The sequence below is a fragment of the Sturnira hondurensis genome, unplaced genomic scaffold (genome assembly GCF_014824575.4).
Source record: "Sturnira hondurensis isolate 20B ecotype Veracruz unplaced genomic scaffold, ASM1482457v3 Scaffold0022017, whole genome shotgun sequence".
Lineage (NCBI taxonomy): Eukaryota > Metazoa > Chordata > Mammalia > Chiroptera > Phyllostomidae > Sturnira > Sturnira hondurensis.
The window spans coordinates 473,796-489,954 of record NW_028094648.1 but is presented as its reverse complement, the minus strand read 5'-3'; the positions used below and the strand labels follow the sequence as shown (position 1 = coordinate 489,954).

The 16,159-nt window shown below is 36.9% G+C and overlaps 1 protein-coding gene across 10 annotated transcripts in view; it reads left to right on the top strand.

Moving 5' to 3' along the window:
- The window catches only part of ADGRL3 (adhesion G protein-coupled receptor L3), a 761,742-nt gene that overhangs the window by 625,513 nt on the left and 120,070 nt on the right, over positions 1-16,159 (top strand). For 7 of the 10 annotated variants that reach the window (XM_037034105.1, XM_037034106.1, XM_037034104.1 and 4 more), the window contains one exon: positions 360-398. The exons of the other annotated variants lie outside the window; for them this stretch is intronic. In XM_037034105.1, the coding sequence (XP_036890000.1) occupies positions 360-398 (39 nt within the window). The remainder of the gene's footprint in view (positions 1-359; positions 399-16,159) is intronic. 10 annotated transcript variants of the gene reach the window in all.

Here is a 16,159-nt window from a genome sequence, read left to right as displayed (position 1 = left end):
CTGTCTTCATTTGTGGCCCATGAATTAACAACTAACACGATGGGAAATGTATCATTTCAAATGAATGAAGTATATTGATTTTTACTAATTTCTACTAAGTTTATTCCAACATTTCTTTCCATCATTAACAGCTTCACACCATCAAGTTTCCACTTGGGTTGTTTGGAAAGTGTGTTGGCCACTATTTTTCAAGCCAGGGCTTACATTTTGCTGCTGCTTAGCTCTCATTCTCTTCTGGAAAGTAGCGCACAACAAAATACGGTGTTTTGTGTAGATGTGTTCTTTTATTTTTCTTGTTCCTTCTGTCACTAACTTGTTTTTTCTATTCTGTGTTTAATCTGCTGTCTTAATGGATTCAGCTTCAGAAAAGAGAGCGCTCTTGCAGAGCCTATGTCCAGGTACTTTCTGCGTTTTTATAAATGTGTTAAGTTGTTGAATTGTCTGTGCTGGTGATAGCATGTATGGGCATCTGAAAGAAAAAAAAATTGTGGTGAACGCTGTTAACTAAAGAAATTTCAGGGAGGGCCCCAAGGGTGGGAATGGAGGAACCATCTGAAAGGGTATGTGCTGGAAGGATGTGGCAATGCCGATGTTCCATCGTACAAGACACCCAAAGGCTAAGAAGGGGGTGCAACTTAGGGCATGAGAACTGTGATCAGCACTAAAAGGTGAGTTGGGTGTAATGTGTTTCTCTCTGATTTCTTCATAGAGGTGTGTATGAAAACATTTCATTAATATATTGGGCCAGCTAATGTTTGAGTAGCAAGTCATCAGAATGACAGTTGGAGTCATGTAAGATAGGAGTAGTCCAGGATACTTGCTATCCTGTGCCTCTGTACCGCCGTGTCCAAGGAAGGCTGCGATTAATCCCAAAGTAAATGTAACTTTTCTGCAGTTAACATGGCGCAGTCTGTTTCTAAGCAAGATTAAAACCATTTCAATATTTACGAGTTATGTATGAAACAAAAAATCCCAGTAATAAGCTGTATAGTTCTTTTTACAAGAAAGGAAGAAAGGCAGTGTAGGGGCGGAAAATTTTTCTTTCTTCCATTCTAGGTTCTTTGGCTGGTCTAATAATAAAATTGATGTGAGACAGATTAGCAGGAAAAAAAGAATTTTAAGTATGTGTGGGAGCCCTAGGAAGACAGGAGACTCCAAGGCAGTGGTGCGGTTGGGGTTTATATGCCATTCTAGGCTATGGAAAGGGATGGGGCCTGGTGCTTCAAAGGGGAGGGGGGAAATGCACAGAATGAGAAGCACAGATGTTCAGTAAACAGATGCTGGCCCTGCCAAGCAGACAAATCTTTCAAATTTTTTTTAAAAATGACTTTTCTGGTAATAGTTCTTTTTCTGATGTAGGCTCCCTATCTAAATTCTTTAAGGGTAGTTAAGGGAGAGGTAAAAATGTTCCTGAGTCTGCTGGTCTTGATGACCTGCAGCTCAAAGTTATGTCAAAGTGAACAGTTTGGGGTGCTGTATGATGCTCTCCTTCATCAGGAAGGAAAGAAAAATATGACACTGTGACTCTGAACTTTATTCTTTGTGTATATTATATTAAAGAGGAAGGCGAGTTTGCATATATAAAGAGAGATACCCTCAGAAACCAACATTGTTGGTTCTCAGTTTGGCACGACAGAAATTAAATCTGATCAGTTTATTCACAAGGAGGGTACTTTGTGAGAGAGTCATTTAAAAGGAAAGAAGGAATAATTTGAATATCAAACAGAAGATAAGGAAGATAAGTTTTTACATTTTACTTTATGAAATNGGTAGTTAAGGGAGAGGTAAAAATGTTCCTGAGTCTGCTGGTCTTGATGACCTGCAGCTCAAAGTTATGTCAAAGTGAACAGTTTGGGGTGCTGTATGATGCTCTCCTTCATCAGGAAGGAAAGAAAAATATGACACTGTGACTCTGAACTTTATTCTTTGTGTATATTATATTAAAGAGGAAGGCGAGTTTGCATATATAAAGAGAGATACCCTCAGAAACCAACGTTGTTGGTTCTCAGTTTGGCACAACAGAAATTAAATCTGATCAGTTTATTCACAGGGAGGGTACTTTGTGAGAGAGTCATTTAAAAGGAAAGAAGGAATAATTTGAATATCAAACAGAAGATACGGAAGATAAGTTTTTACATTTTACTTTATGAAATAGTGAATCTTTGTGTGTTAGAGGTATATATATATATACTTCTCCTCTTAGTATGTGCAGTAGAGTAATGAAAGTATTCTCCAGCAATGAAAGCTGAAGATCATTTCTGAGCAATTTTAGAATTGTTTTTGATTGCAATCTGTGCTAACCCCTCCATGGGGCCTTGGAGATAATTAGCCTTTCAGTATGTAAATCTATGAAATGCATGGTCATTCAAACACAAATCCCTAGATGGAAAATTAATAGCACGGTTTATTCAGTGGCTGATTTCCTGTTGTTATAATTGCTTGGCTGTAGGTAAATGTTTCCTCTATTGACCAAACATCCTCAAAACACCAAATACACACAGAATATTGGTGAAGAGAAAGTGCTCTGTTCATTAATACATGGCATTACTTCTGTTAGTCTGAATTATTCAATGAATATCTAGAGTGAATAATACTTTAGTCTATTTGAATTTTAAACACTGGTGTTCACTATTGTTTCTATGTTCAGAGCATGTGCTGAACTCTCTATAAAAGAGGAATGAAATACACTTGAAGAACTTTGTGTATTAAATTTGAAAAAAAGACCCCTGGCTGGTGTGACTCAGTGGATTGAGTGACAGCCTGGGATCCACAGGGTCACCCGTTTGACCCCCAATCAGGGCCCAGGGCCCTGTGGCAGGTGCTCCAGAGGCAACTACACACTGATGTTTCTCTCCCTCTGTTTCTACCTCCCTTGCCCTCTGACTAATAAATAAGTAAGGAAGGAAGTAAATAAGTAAAATGAAATTTTAAAAACTCCATGAGGCTAGTGCAACTGGAGCCAAATGAAGGAAAAGGTGGCAATGGGGCAAGGGCCCAGATCTGATAGACCATTGCAAGGACTTTGGCTTTTATTCAGAGGGATAGTGTGAACCTCTGTAGGTTTCTGACCAGAGAGATGACATGAACTAATTAATTGAAAAAGTAGGGGTAGATTATAGCAGGGAAACTAAGGGCTGAAACAAGGCTACAGTTTAGAAATAGTGAATAGAGGCAAACTCATATATACAGAGAAGAGATCGACAGCTGTGGGGGCAAGGAGGAGGGAGGTTATGGGGCTAGGTAAAAAAGGTGAAGAGATTAACCAAACCGCCCCCCCAAAAAACAAAGCCCTGAAAGACCTACACAACAGTGCAGTGATTACCAGAGGGAAAGAGGGTTGGGGAAGGCAGCAGTAGAGGAGGGGAATAAATGCCAATGAAAGGAGATTTGATTTGGGATTGTGAACACACAGTACAATATACAGATGATGTATTATAGAACTATATACCTAAAACCTAAATAATTTTATCCACCAGTGACACCCCAATACATTCAATAAAAAAGAAAAAAATAATGGTCCCTTATAATAGAAAATGAGATGCTGAGATGATTATTCACATTCAGGACTTTTTTTAAGTGGGAAAAACAGGATTTGCTAAGGGATTGCATGTGAAGTGTCGGAAGTTAAAATTACAGAAAGTGTTTTGCCTGAGCATCTTGAAGAATGAAGACACCATTTATTAAGATGATCTAATTGGTGACCCATTGGACAGGACAGAAACATTTATTTGGGGCGTGTTAACTTTGAGGTTCCTATTAGATGGGCAACATAGGTGTTAAACGTGCAGTGAGATACACAAGCTTGAAGTTCAGTTGAGATGTCAGACTTGAAATAATTTCATCAGGTTTCACATTAAGTGACATTTGCAACCCACGTTGTAGATAGATCCATCAAGACGGTGAGCTTAGAGAGGGAAGAGTCTAGGACTGAGTCCCAGGACACTGTCACACTGAGACATCAGGAAGAAGGAGAGAACCAGTGATAGAGCAGCTTTAAAGAAGGAAGACCTAGAGAGGAAAGCAGCCAGGAGTCCGCTCAAGTTCAGGTTTCGTAGTGAAGGAAATGATGTCAAGTGCTGCTGAATCTGCTGAAATACTGACGCAGCTTTTCAAGGATAAAAATAAAGTCATTACTTGATTTAAAAAACTCCAAAGTCCAGATATTTATTATTATAGGTTTAGCTAAACATTTTTACCTAGTCCTTAATTTTTTTTGTCTTGAATCCAGACTTTTTTGTGAACCAACGTTGCTACTTGCACCTTTGACAACGTGCAAATTGAATTATGCCAGTCTTACTTGTGTGCTTTTGGTATATGAGACAAGAAGGATGCTAACCTCCATTTATACTGCTACGGAGAAATTAATGAGTATTTTCGAGCTCCTTGTTTGGTCACTTAATTGGCTGTGTGACAAAGAGCTCCGTGGTGCATGTCAAACAACTTTCGGAGTTCTCTAATGATTCGTGCTTTGCTTGACTTGTGATACTCTTCTGTGTGGCCTGTCAGGCTGGATATCCTTGTTAAAGTGGCTAGAATAAATTGGCGAGCAGTGTGCATAAATTGTAGCGTATTAACTACAGCAACAGGGAGTACTTTTAGCAGCTCTTTCAAGAGATTTCAATGTTTGCCCATAAGCATCAAAGCCAACCCAAACTTTCATTTAATATAATTAAAAGGACATCTGAAAGTAGTTTGAATCACAGCGGGTTCTTGAGGTTTGGTAACCCTTTGTTAAAACCATGCGAACTTAATATATTTCACAGCTTGATAAATCTGCAGTTGATTTGTGTCAGTAAGAGAGAAAATACAAATCTGTACCCTGCATGTTTCTGGTGTCCTGAACCTATTGCTAAAAGACATTGGGACCAAAGAAAGGGACTTCTATCTACAAATTCAGAGTAGTTTTCTTTAGATCAAGAAGTTATAAGAATTCTCTTCTGTAAATTATAGTTATTATTTATGGACTGAAAAGTCCATAGAACCATATGTAATGTAAGCAGAGTAAATTATACAGGTATTAAGAGTGTAGACAGGTCAGGTTATAAACGTAGTGATTCAAAAACCTCCAAAGGACAGTGACAGACGTTGATAAAGGAAATCCTGCTTTGACATTGCAAGGAGAGTCATTCTGGGAATCCCTCAAAGTCTCTGCAGTTAATGTGTCAGGTTAGCAGAGATGGCAGAGTCGCAAAGTCATTTATGACTGGCTCATCTATTTTACACGTTTCCTTTAAATAAGCAGAATGCCCTGGCTGTTGTGTTGTGTGTACTGGCTTTCCAAAGCTTCCGGAAGTAATTTAATGAGGATGAAAAAAACAAAAGGCCTTCTGTTTCTAACTAAAATGTTTTCATCGAAAACAAAAGTATTTTCTCACTTATTTTACTAAGTGATAGTCTCTTCTGTTTTATAATCCCCGATGAAAGCCTGGGTCGTTAATTAATTGTAAAATTGTTAATGTAAAGTCTACTCAAATGATCCTTGCTTTCTAAACATGAGTTTACCCTCAGAACAAATTTAAATCCACAGAATGTAAGTAGATAATTCTATGCAAATATGAGAATACCCATCAATTTATTTTGCTATTACTTTAACAGTTTTATGATCACATAGCAAACCAGAAGGAAAAAGATATTTAAAGTAGTATTACAGATTTAAGATCCTACTTTCTGGAAGTATCATTAACTTTTCTGGTACAGGTCAGAAAAGAAATGGAAATTTTAAGGGGTAATTTGCAGCGAAGTAGTTGCCTGATGGCTTGGAACCAAACAAATGATATTTTAGTACCGCTCCCAACAGAGTTATAATTTTGTTATTCTCCCTTATCGAATGTATGAATTTTCTATAGCTGGTAGTAACAGAAACATAACTGTGGTAACTTAAACAAGCCAGGGCTATATTCTCACATAAAAGAGAAATGCAGATGTGACAGTCCCAGATTAGCATGAAAACTCCCCATCAAAAAAGCAGGGTTTCATCTGTTTTTCTGCGCTATAAGCTTTAGCACACGAGCTCAATATGACAAGGTGGCTACTGAGGTTCTAATCATCACTTCATGCTAATTTCTGAACAGGCAGAAGAAAGACAAGTAGCCAAAGATTCATCTCTTGCATTGTAGAAGTCTCACCCAAATACTTCTGACCATATTGTATGGGCTAGCCATTCTCAATAGCTAAACACTACATTAATTGATGTAGTTTTGCAACTGGGCATAGTGTCCAGTGATTCTGCACCTAAAGTAAGAGAGTTATTGAGCGGCTAGCATTCTTAGGTGCAACCAGAAATACTTTTTATTCTTATTTAATGGTAAACATTGATATCTTCATCTAGTTTGCACATGAAAACCTACCATAGATTTATAACAGTAGCATGGTTACACTTGAACCCTAACAACAATCGTTATGGTGTTCTGATTGTTCTGTTGGTTATAGTCTGAGGGCAATCATTTTATTTAAACAACGAAACAATTATCATAAATTATTCTCAGATAGCATTTTTTTTTTCAAGTAACTTTTTGAATTGCTAATACGGACACATGGATTAAAATCCAGAAGATAGGGAGGCTGCACTCCTAACTCCGGGACACGCCTCTGGCTTTGTGATGTGTTTGTGTGGTCTCCACTTGGAGCAACACAGAGCAACTTCACATCTTAATTCTCTCTGTCATTCAGCTCTCCTCAAAGCAGTCACTGTAATCAGCCTTTTAAATATCCTAACAGAGAAAATTTTCAAAGTCACATTCATGTTTTCATGTCTCTTTATGAGTCTTCTCCTACAGCCACAAAACAGTGTTCCTCTCCTTGCCTAAAGAAGAAGACTTTGGAATTAGCTTGTGGCAAATGAGGCACATTTGTGCTTCTGAAAAGAACAAGCATGAAGAGCTGATCACAAGGTAGACTTGTATCATGGTTTCTATCAACAGAACAACTTAATTCTTCATCAGTAGGGAACCAGGTGGATAAACTGCTATATAAACGATGGAACTCTTGGGCCATAGGAAGAATAAGATAGCCATTGTATTGAGTTAGAAAGATGAATGTGACAGGAAGTAAAAACAAGCAAGCAAGCAAAAGCCAACAGATAACAACATTATTATAATGATCACATTTGTCTGTGTGTATGTGTAAATATTTCCAAGTCTGGAGGGAACTACAACAAAATGTCAAAGCGATTCCTTTGGGGCGAGGTGGAGATATTATTTCATAAACTTTGAGGTGGTAATTAACATATGTCTGTATTTTGTAACTTTATTAGCATTCACTTTAATTTTTTTTTACTAAAAACATTTTTTCAAACAGTTTTAGATTTACAGAAATACTGACTGAATATTAGAGAAAATTCCCATATTTCCCCTCTACACTTATACTTTGCTTAATTATTAAATCTTATATTAGTATTTATATTTAATATAGCTTATTTTATTTATCACAGTGTACATTTATTACAATTAATCAATCAATATTGACATATAATTAACTGAAGTGCTTAGTTTATTCAGATTTACTTAGTTTTTACCATTGTTTTTTTTTCTGTTTTAGGATCTTATCCAGGGTACCACATTACATTATATATATACATACATACATATGTACACGCACACTCACATACCTACATACATACATAATATTATAATGGTCGTGTCTCTTTGGGCTCCTCTAGTTATGACAACTTTTTAGACTTTCCTATAGGAATGCCTTTTTAATTTCAGAAAAATATACTTTCCATTAAAAATAATTAACCTCTATACTTTAAGAAGTGCATCAGAGTATTTATTGATTCAGTCACATGTTTCAAGTGCTGTTCCAGGTACAACAATTCTGGGGTAAGGACATAACGAATTTCTACTCTTGTAGAGCTCACAGCCTATTTCAGCAGAGTGGAGTTTGGAAAGGAAATAGACAGTAAGTCAATCAAAATAACAAAATAGGATCATGGCAGAAATACTATGCAGAGAATGAAGAGTCATGTGAGTCCAAGCAACTAGTTGGTTACTTTAGATTGTGTTTATCAGGGAAGACATTCTAACAAGATGACAATTAAGTTGAGCCCTGGCAGTATGAGATCAGCCATATATATGCCTATCAGGAGAGAAAGCATTCCGTGATCAGAGGTCACCCAGACCAAACAAGGTCATCTAAGGAGTGTTTGGAGAGTTCTGAAAATAGAAAGAAGGACAACATCCTGCAGCTGTCCGTTGAAGGAGAGCACAAGTGCAGGGAAACTATGGAAGGGAGTCAAGATTCTGCATACCATTAAAAGTTTAACTAGGGATGGGATGTTATATTTTTGCAAGATTATTTTGGTTGCAAAGTTAGTTTTCTTCTTATGTCCATTCTTACAGCTTCAGCTATCACTTTTATGTAGGTGATTCTCAAAAATATTAACCAGCTACTTTACACATTTAGAACTTCTGTTAATACATTCTCTCTACTGCTAAATAGTGTTTTAAAAATGCAGGTCTGGTCGTGACTTGATCTTACTCGAAAACTCTTCATTATTCTCTTTCTCTCTTAAAAAATTTCCTTTTTTGGACTACAGTGTTTGAGAATTTGACTCTTTTCTTTTTTTGCTGATTCCCCATACTTTTAACCATCCCCTTCCACATCCTTGGATTCTCCACTCCGAAACCACCTAAGTACTTGCGATTCATGTCTTTAGGCCTTTGTGGTCATAATACCTTGTGCCTGAGTTACTTCTAGATTTATTCTCATTTCTCATCCTTTCATTTCAGTAATTTTGACTTAATCTGTCAACACCCACTTTATATGTCAATTACTCTGAACATTCATTGTCCCACTTAGTCTAGATAAATGCCCTCTTATGTGAATTTATAACACCTTCAGTTTTCTTCTTATTATAGTAATTATCAGCCTGTATTTTAATATCTCATCACTTTATATCTCTGAGCTCCTTGGAAAGAACAGGGCCACTTTTATTTCTATATTCTCAAGACCATTTAAATTGTTGTTTAGCACATACAAAGTGACCTCTATATATTTACTATTTAAATGAAGCCTCAGACTTGTATTCCCTATTGCCTACTAGTACGTCCACTGCCTCAGAACATGTCTCTACACTCATTGTTGCCATCTCTCTCCCATTTTCTCTTAAATTCACCTCATTAGTATTTTCCCCCACTACTTTACTGTGACTCCATTTGTTAAGGTCATTAATGACATCATGCTCCTAAACTAAATAGTCAGTTGTCAATCTCCTATTTGACCAATCAGAAGCATCTGACAGAGTTGATCACTCTCTTTTCCTTGTTACACTTGGATCATGAAAACTCATTCCATTCATTGATCTTCCTCCTATTTTGATGCTTTCTTCCAGTCTTTTCTGGTGCTTCCTTCTTTTCACCCAAACCCTTAAGGTTGGCGTGCCCAGAGAGCTCAGTACTTAATCTTCTTGTTTTTTCTTTGCAAGGTCACTCCCTTGACAATCTCCCTGATTTAAAAACCACCTCCCTGCTGTGACACACAAATACTATCTCCAGCATAGACTACTCTCCCAAACTCCTCAATTAATTTTCAAGCAAACTTCTCAGTATATTCATTTTATTGAGAAATAGACACCTCAACCATTATGTGTCCATAACTGAATTTTTAATGTTTACCCGCACCTAGTTTTATGTTCAGTCTTCACCTTCTCAATACATGTGGTTCAATCCCACCCCACTGTTTTCTTTCCGTTTGCTCCAAAGGCCAGCCTCCTTCAAGTTTTGGAACATGCAAAGCATGTGCTTACTAGGCAACTTTTGTTCTGATTGTTCCCTCTGATGGGAATATCTCCTCTAAATATCTACATGGTTAACTTCCTCAACAACTTTGTCTTTTCTGAATTGTTATCTCTTCAATGATGCCCACCTGGATTGTTCTACTTAAAATAACAAGCCACCATCTCCCCAACCCTACTCCTAACTCCTGACTCTAGGTCTGTCTCCCTATCACATTCGCTTTTATTTTATATGGTACTTAGCATCTGTCTACCTAGGTACCTACCTACCTATGTATCTACCTGTGTTTCTATCAACCATTCATCTATTTTTTCATTTCCTTGCCAGAAAGTTCAGGGTTTATTTTTCTCTACTTTGTTTCTCTAGGGCTTACTTTTCTCTACCTTGTTTAAATTGTATCCTAAGTATTAAAAGCAATTTTGGCACATATTAAATGCTAAATACATATTTATTGATGAAACATATCCTACTTCAAAGTAAAAATTACAATATTGAACTGATTATTCTTCAAAAGCATTTTTCCTTGGTTTTTCTCTTAATTTTCTAACCATCCTACAACTTACCCAGAAAAATAATCTATTGTTATTCTTAGTTAAAGAAGGTCCTTTTGGATGCTCTTATGTCTGAGTTCATTTTGAAGCTGATGGTAGCCCACTTCCCTTTATTTCTGTACTGCCACACAGTTCTAGCTACTTATTCTTCATCTCCGTTGTCCATTATTCTTTCTGCATTTTCTCCCCTATTGTTAGTGTTTCTGAGCCATCAGTTTTTCTCTCTGTACTCATTTTATTTGGGCAATGTCAGACATTTCAGTGGCTCCCATGAGCTTATGTAAATTTATGATGCCTGAACCTCAATTTCGGATATTTGCATAACTTGCAAGCTGAAGGAGTTAAGAACATGCCACCCTCAAATATACCACTCTGGCATATTGATTATTTTGAGATGAGGGTGATTGAGAAATAGTAGATGTTCTTCCCCTTTCTGCTTAAAAGCAAGACCATAAAATTTTCCATGTACCAGTCAGAGAAGAACACTCTTATCACTAGAGCCTGTCAGTCAAGGCCAAAATGGATCTTTGCAAACGAACGTGCTAAAATAACTCTTATCTTCCATTTGTTTCCACTATGCATTTTCTAGTCACTTTCCCTCAATTTACTGCTGCTAGAAGCTTAAACCATTTTTCTTTATCTTGTCACACCACAAATTTATCATTTTTTCTTTAAAAAGGATATAGGTTCTAAGTGCTACCTGCTTCTTCAGGTCTTCCCTATGAAAGTTCCTCAGTGCAAATAATATCAAGTAAAATTTTTGTGCTCTTCTCCTGTTAATCTCTCTTATGTCAGTTTAATTCTCAGGACCAGTCACAGTGCCTAACAAGGTAGAAGAAAGAATTTTTCTCCTCAACCAGGCTTATCTAAACCTTTCTAATCGGTGCCATTCAAGTATTTTGCATTCAAAATAGGCAATTCTGAATTTATCATGTTTAGCACATTCTTCCCACAAATACATTTATACCATCCACCTTTTAATGAATAGAAAGTTGCCTCTCTTCCTTAATTCACATTTTAAGTGCCACCTCATTGCCTATTTCTAAATTCTGTGCACTGCAGTTATTTCTCTCACCAACTGACTTTAATTAATCAACAGCTCCTTTTAAATATCTTTGTAATCTCTATTTTTCTCCATTCCCAGAACCAGAAGTTATGGATTTAAACCCTGGCTCTGCCTTATGTTAGTTAGCTAATTATCTTTTAACAAGTTCCTTCTCTGGGTTTCAATCTTCTCACTGCAAGATGAGAGTAATAATCATATCTACCTCACTGGGTTATTGTCAAAATTAAAGAAATTGATAGAAAGCATTCAGATGAGAGTCTAGAACACACTCAATAATTATTAACCATTATAACTTACATCACTCCCCTACTTTTCATTTTTCATTGACTTCTTGTTACCTTCAGGAAGAATTTCAGATATCTTACTGAACATGGTTTACAAGCCTCTTTGAAAACTAGCTTTTACTCATTCACTAATCTGGCCATTGAACCATTTGCACTCTGCTCTGCCATAAGGAACTGTTTTCAGTTCCTCCACGGTGCATGTTCTTTTTCCCCTGTGTACCCATAAGCACATGTTCTATCCCTTGCTTGTCTAGTCAATGTGTATTTTAAGCCTGGAATTATTCTGATGGAACCTTTCCAATACAGAGCTTGAATCCTGTGTTTCCACTATCATAATGCCTCTCATGTAGTATCTTAATTACTTGTTTAATTATCTGGCCTCACGCTATTGTCATCATTTTGAGGGAGGATGAATGTATCTATTTTTCTTTCAGCATGCCTGTTGAAGTTACTTAGTTAATATTTGCTGAATGAATGTTGAGTTAGAAAGAAGTTTGATTAAGTGTGTAGCTCCATTTAATTCCTGTAACACAATAGATATTTATTTGGGACAGTTCAATTATTTAACTACCAATCAAATTTATAAAATAAGTCAATAACAGCTTGCTAAAAACAAATCATTTTAAAACAACAAGTGGTCCCTTAAAGGGACAGAGTGCTTTATATGAAATTTTAGTTTCATCTTGTTCCACTCTTAGAGGTTCCTATTACTATATTAACGTCAGTTGTGTTATCCAATCTAATTTTAATTAAGACTTGAAAATGCCAACACTTCACTGTAATACAAAGGGGAGTTAAGAGATTAGTAGTGTTTATATGCTTAATAATATTAAATGACAGTGATTATAAAAAATAAATTTAGATTTATTGATCAGATGTGTAAATATCAGTCACTTAACTTGACGTCTAATAAAAACCTGCAAGTTCAAAACTGTTTTGGAGACTTATAACACTTGACCTTTGAAATTTTGATTTGGGTCAATATCCAAACATAAGGAACATGTTCCCTATTCAGTGTGATTTTAACTTTATACTCTATTTTATTTTATTCTCAACTGAGAAATTTCATATCAAGAAGACAAAAATAAAGATTTGGAGTTCTTATTTTTTTAAAATTATAACTAACTATAAACTAGCTACATAAATATATTCATAAAACAAGAGATGAGAACAGAGCAGACCTGAAAATTTATTTTTATCTCTCTCTGTTTGCTGATCTTTAATCATGAAGAAAAATATTTAAACATAACTCTATATAACATATAGTAAGACTAAAACAACAATGTTCAGCAAAATTATTACAGTATATATTGATAAAGAAATATTACTATCAGAACGTATCAAAATACAGAAATGTGGAAGTAAATAGTAAAGTATTTCTAGGCAATTTCAAAAATGTCAGCTATTTATTGATTTTTTTTGTTAAAGACACATTTATTCAGTGCCATAATTAGACTATTACATTTAGCAATCAACAGCATAAGTGCAAAAAAAAAAAAAAACCCCAAAACACTGCATTAAAAATCCTTTGTTGGAATGCTTTACACTTCTACAGAACAGAAACTAAAATAACCTGTTTCACAACTCGTCACAAATACAGTCCTCAATTTTTTTGCCCATTCACATGAGTATTGTCTCAAATAAAACATGTCTTCTTTGTAGCAGCTAGGCTGTGCCATCACTGTGCTTGGCTGAGGTCCTAAATCCGCTGTAGCTTGTAGCTGCCCTGTCCATTCTCTCTCTCTCCTCTCCTGCTAAGCTTTGTTTCCTGGCCGCAATGAAAACCCTCTGCCGCTGCCATAGCAACCGCTGCTGCTGGGGCTGCTGGAGCCACCGTGGTTCCGTGGCTTGGCCAAGTGTTGGCCTCCACTAGCCTAGGGGCCAGAGCTTCTGCCTCCAAAGTTTCCTCCTTGCATGGCTCCAAAATTTGAAGATCGATTATTGTAATCACTCAAATTATTGTAGCTTCCACCACCTGCAAAATTGCTCCCATCATTACCAAATCCATTGGATCCCCACCGCCACTATATCCACTGCCATCAAGGCTGCCGACAAAGCCCCTTCAACCACTGAAGTTTCTCCCACACCCAAAGTCGTCGTTCCCACCAAAACCACCTCCACAACCACCTCCGAAGTTTCCAGAACTACTTCGACCTCTTTGGCTGGATGAAGCACTAGCCATCTCTTGCTTAGACTAGGGCTTTCCTTACTTCTCAGGTATGGCCATTTACAGGACGGTATTTCTGAATGACAAATCTGTGTGCAGAGTCATAATCATCAAAGTTTACAAAAGCAAACCCCTTTTTTTTGCCACTGCCTCAGTCAGCTATGGTTTCAATCACTTCAATTTTCCCATACTGTTCAAAATAATCTCTTAGATGAGGTTCTTCAGTGTCTTCTTTAATAGCACTGAAAAAATCTTTTCACCATTAAGTCGGCACCCTGTCTTTGAGAAGCTTCTCTTGAAACAGCCCTCGTTGGGTCCCAACTCGTCCACCCACCTTGTGTGGCCTTGCTTTGCTGGCCGCACCCACCTCCTCCACAGTGGCCTATGTGACAAACCCAAAGCCTCTGGACCGTTTGGTGTTTGGATCTCACATCACCACACAGTCTGTGATCATTCTGCATTGATGAAAATGGCTCCTCACACTCTCATCTGTTGTTCCAAAGCTCAAACCTTCGATAAGCAGCTTCTGTAGCTGTCCCAGCTCTTTGGGAGACTCTGACTTAGACATGACGAATGCAGGGGGAGAGACTTCAACGATGCTTACTCAGCAGCGTGCACCGGCAGGAAAGCTATTTATTAATTTAAATTTATCTACTCATAGGAAATAATTGCTCTTAATTTTCTGATGGGCTGCCTAACAATAATCTCCATATTTATAAATTTGTTTTGTTTTAACACAAAGTGAACTTACATAGAATTTATTCCCTACTTTGTTACTTTTCTTGGCTTTATATATCTCTTCTCCATTTATCCTTTAATATATTTTCAGAGGAAATTTTGTTTAAAAAGAGACCTAACCATATAACTCCTTTCCATAAAAATCTTTAATGGTCATACATTTTCTATACAATAAAGCCCAAAATTCTATGATACTGAAGATCTTCAGTGATCTGACTTCTACCTACCATTTCCCAGGATACTGATGTTTTAACATTCTTTCCACGAAACATATTTTCCTTATCCCAAACCGTACACATTTTCTACCTTTTTAAAAAATCATCACCTTGCTAATTCTGCCCTAATTTAGCCTCAGATTTGCTCATCATAATCAAAGAAAGTATTTCTCTTTCAGTGTCTCACTCACAACTGTACAGCTTCTGGGATCTTTTCTTTATCTTCTCAGCAAGAATTTGTTACTTTTCGTCTTATATGCTGTGTGTTTCTACCTCTATTCTGGGCTTACCTTCTGCCTTGGACCTTAGGCAAAGTGAGGCAGACTCCATATGTTTCTTTTTTTTTCATCAAGCAGTCAATTCCTTAATTCTTTGCCTATCATTCATATCTAATAAAACCTCATTGAGTTTCCTGGAAAGTGGGCTTTGGCCCACGTGACATTTAGACGTATATTGTCATGCATAGTGGTCTGCATTCACTGCAATAACCTGTGGTTCTGCTTTTCTCCTTGAACTCTGATTATCTTCTTAATTCCCTCTAACTCAGCCTGTCTTCTTCCCATTTCATACTGGTATCTGAGCACCTAGTCTCTCAGAAGATGTCTTGGAAGACATGGCAAAAAGTTCTAGAACTAGAAGAGGATGCTTTCAGTTTTTCTCCTTTATATAAGGTCACTAATGATTTGATAGTAAAAATAGGCTATCTGTTTAATGGGCATTTATTAAATACCCCCAAATATCTGAAGGTACTAAAATTTGCCCCAGGGGAAACACAAATGAGGAAGATCTCTCCCTGCGGACATCATGGTCTAGTCAAGTCATTTAGGTAAATAAATTTTATATGATAAAATTTTGATAAGGATGCATGATACGGAGAAAACGAACCAGGTAATAGATCTAATAGTGGGGTCATTCTTCCTAGATACTCTGATAATGAAAGATCTCTTTGAATAGTTGATAACTTGAGCTAAAACCTGGATGAGTTCATGATTGAAAAGCTTGTCTTCTGAAAAATATAGTGGTAATAAGTTTATGTATCTTTTCACACGGCGTTCATCTGATTTGGATGTTTATTTTGTTGGTTTTCAATGAAGGAGGAGGGGTAGGTAAGTTCTCCAGGTATTCTGCTTACCTAGTTTGAGATGTACTGCTCTCCTGGGTAAGAGTTGACATTGATGTGTTTCTCACCCTTGATCCTTTTGTATACACAAAAGGCCTTGCTAAGGCATCCTAAGCTATTTCACAAGCACATGCCCTTAGAAACATTTTTTAAATGTTATTATTGGAAAGATATAGACAACTGGTTGTCCCCAAAATTTTCACAGTAGTAAAACAACTAAATCCTCCCTTTAAAAATATGTAAAGTGAGCCCTGGCTGGTGTAGCTCAGTGGATTGAGCGCGGG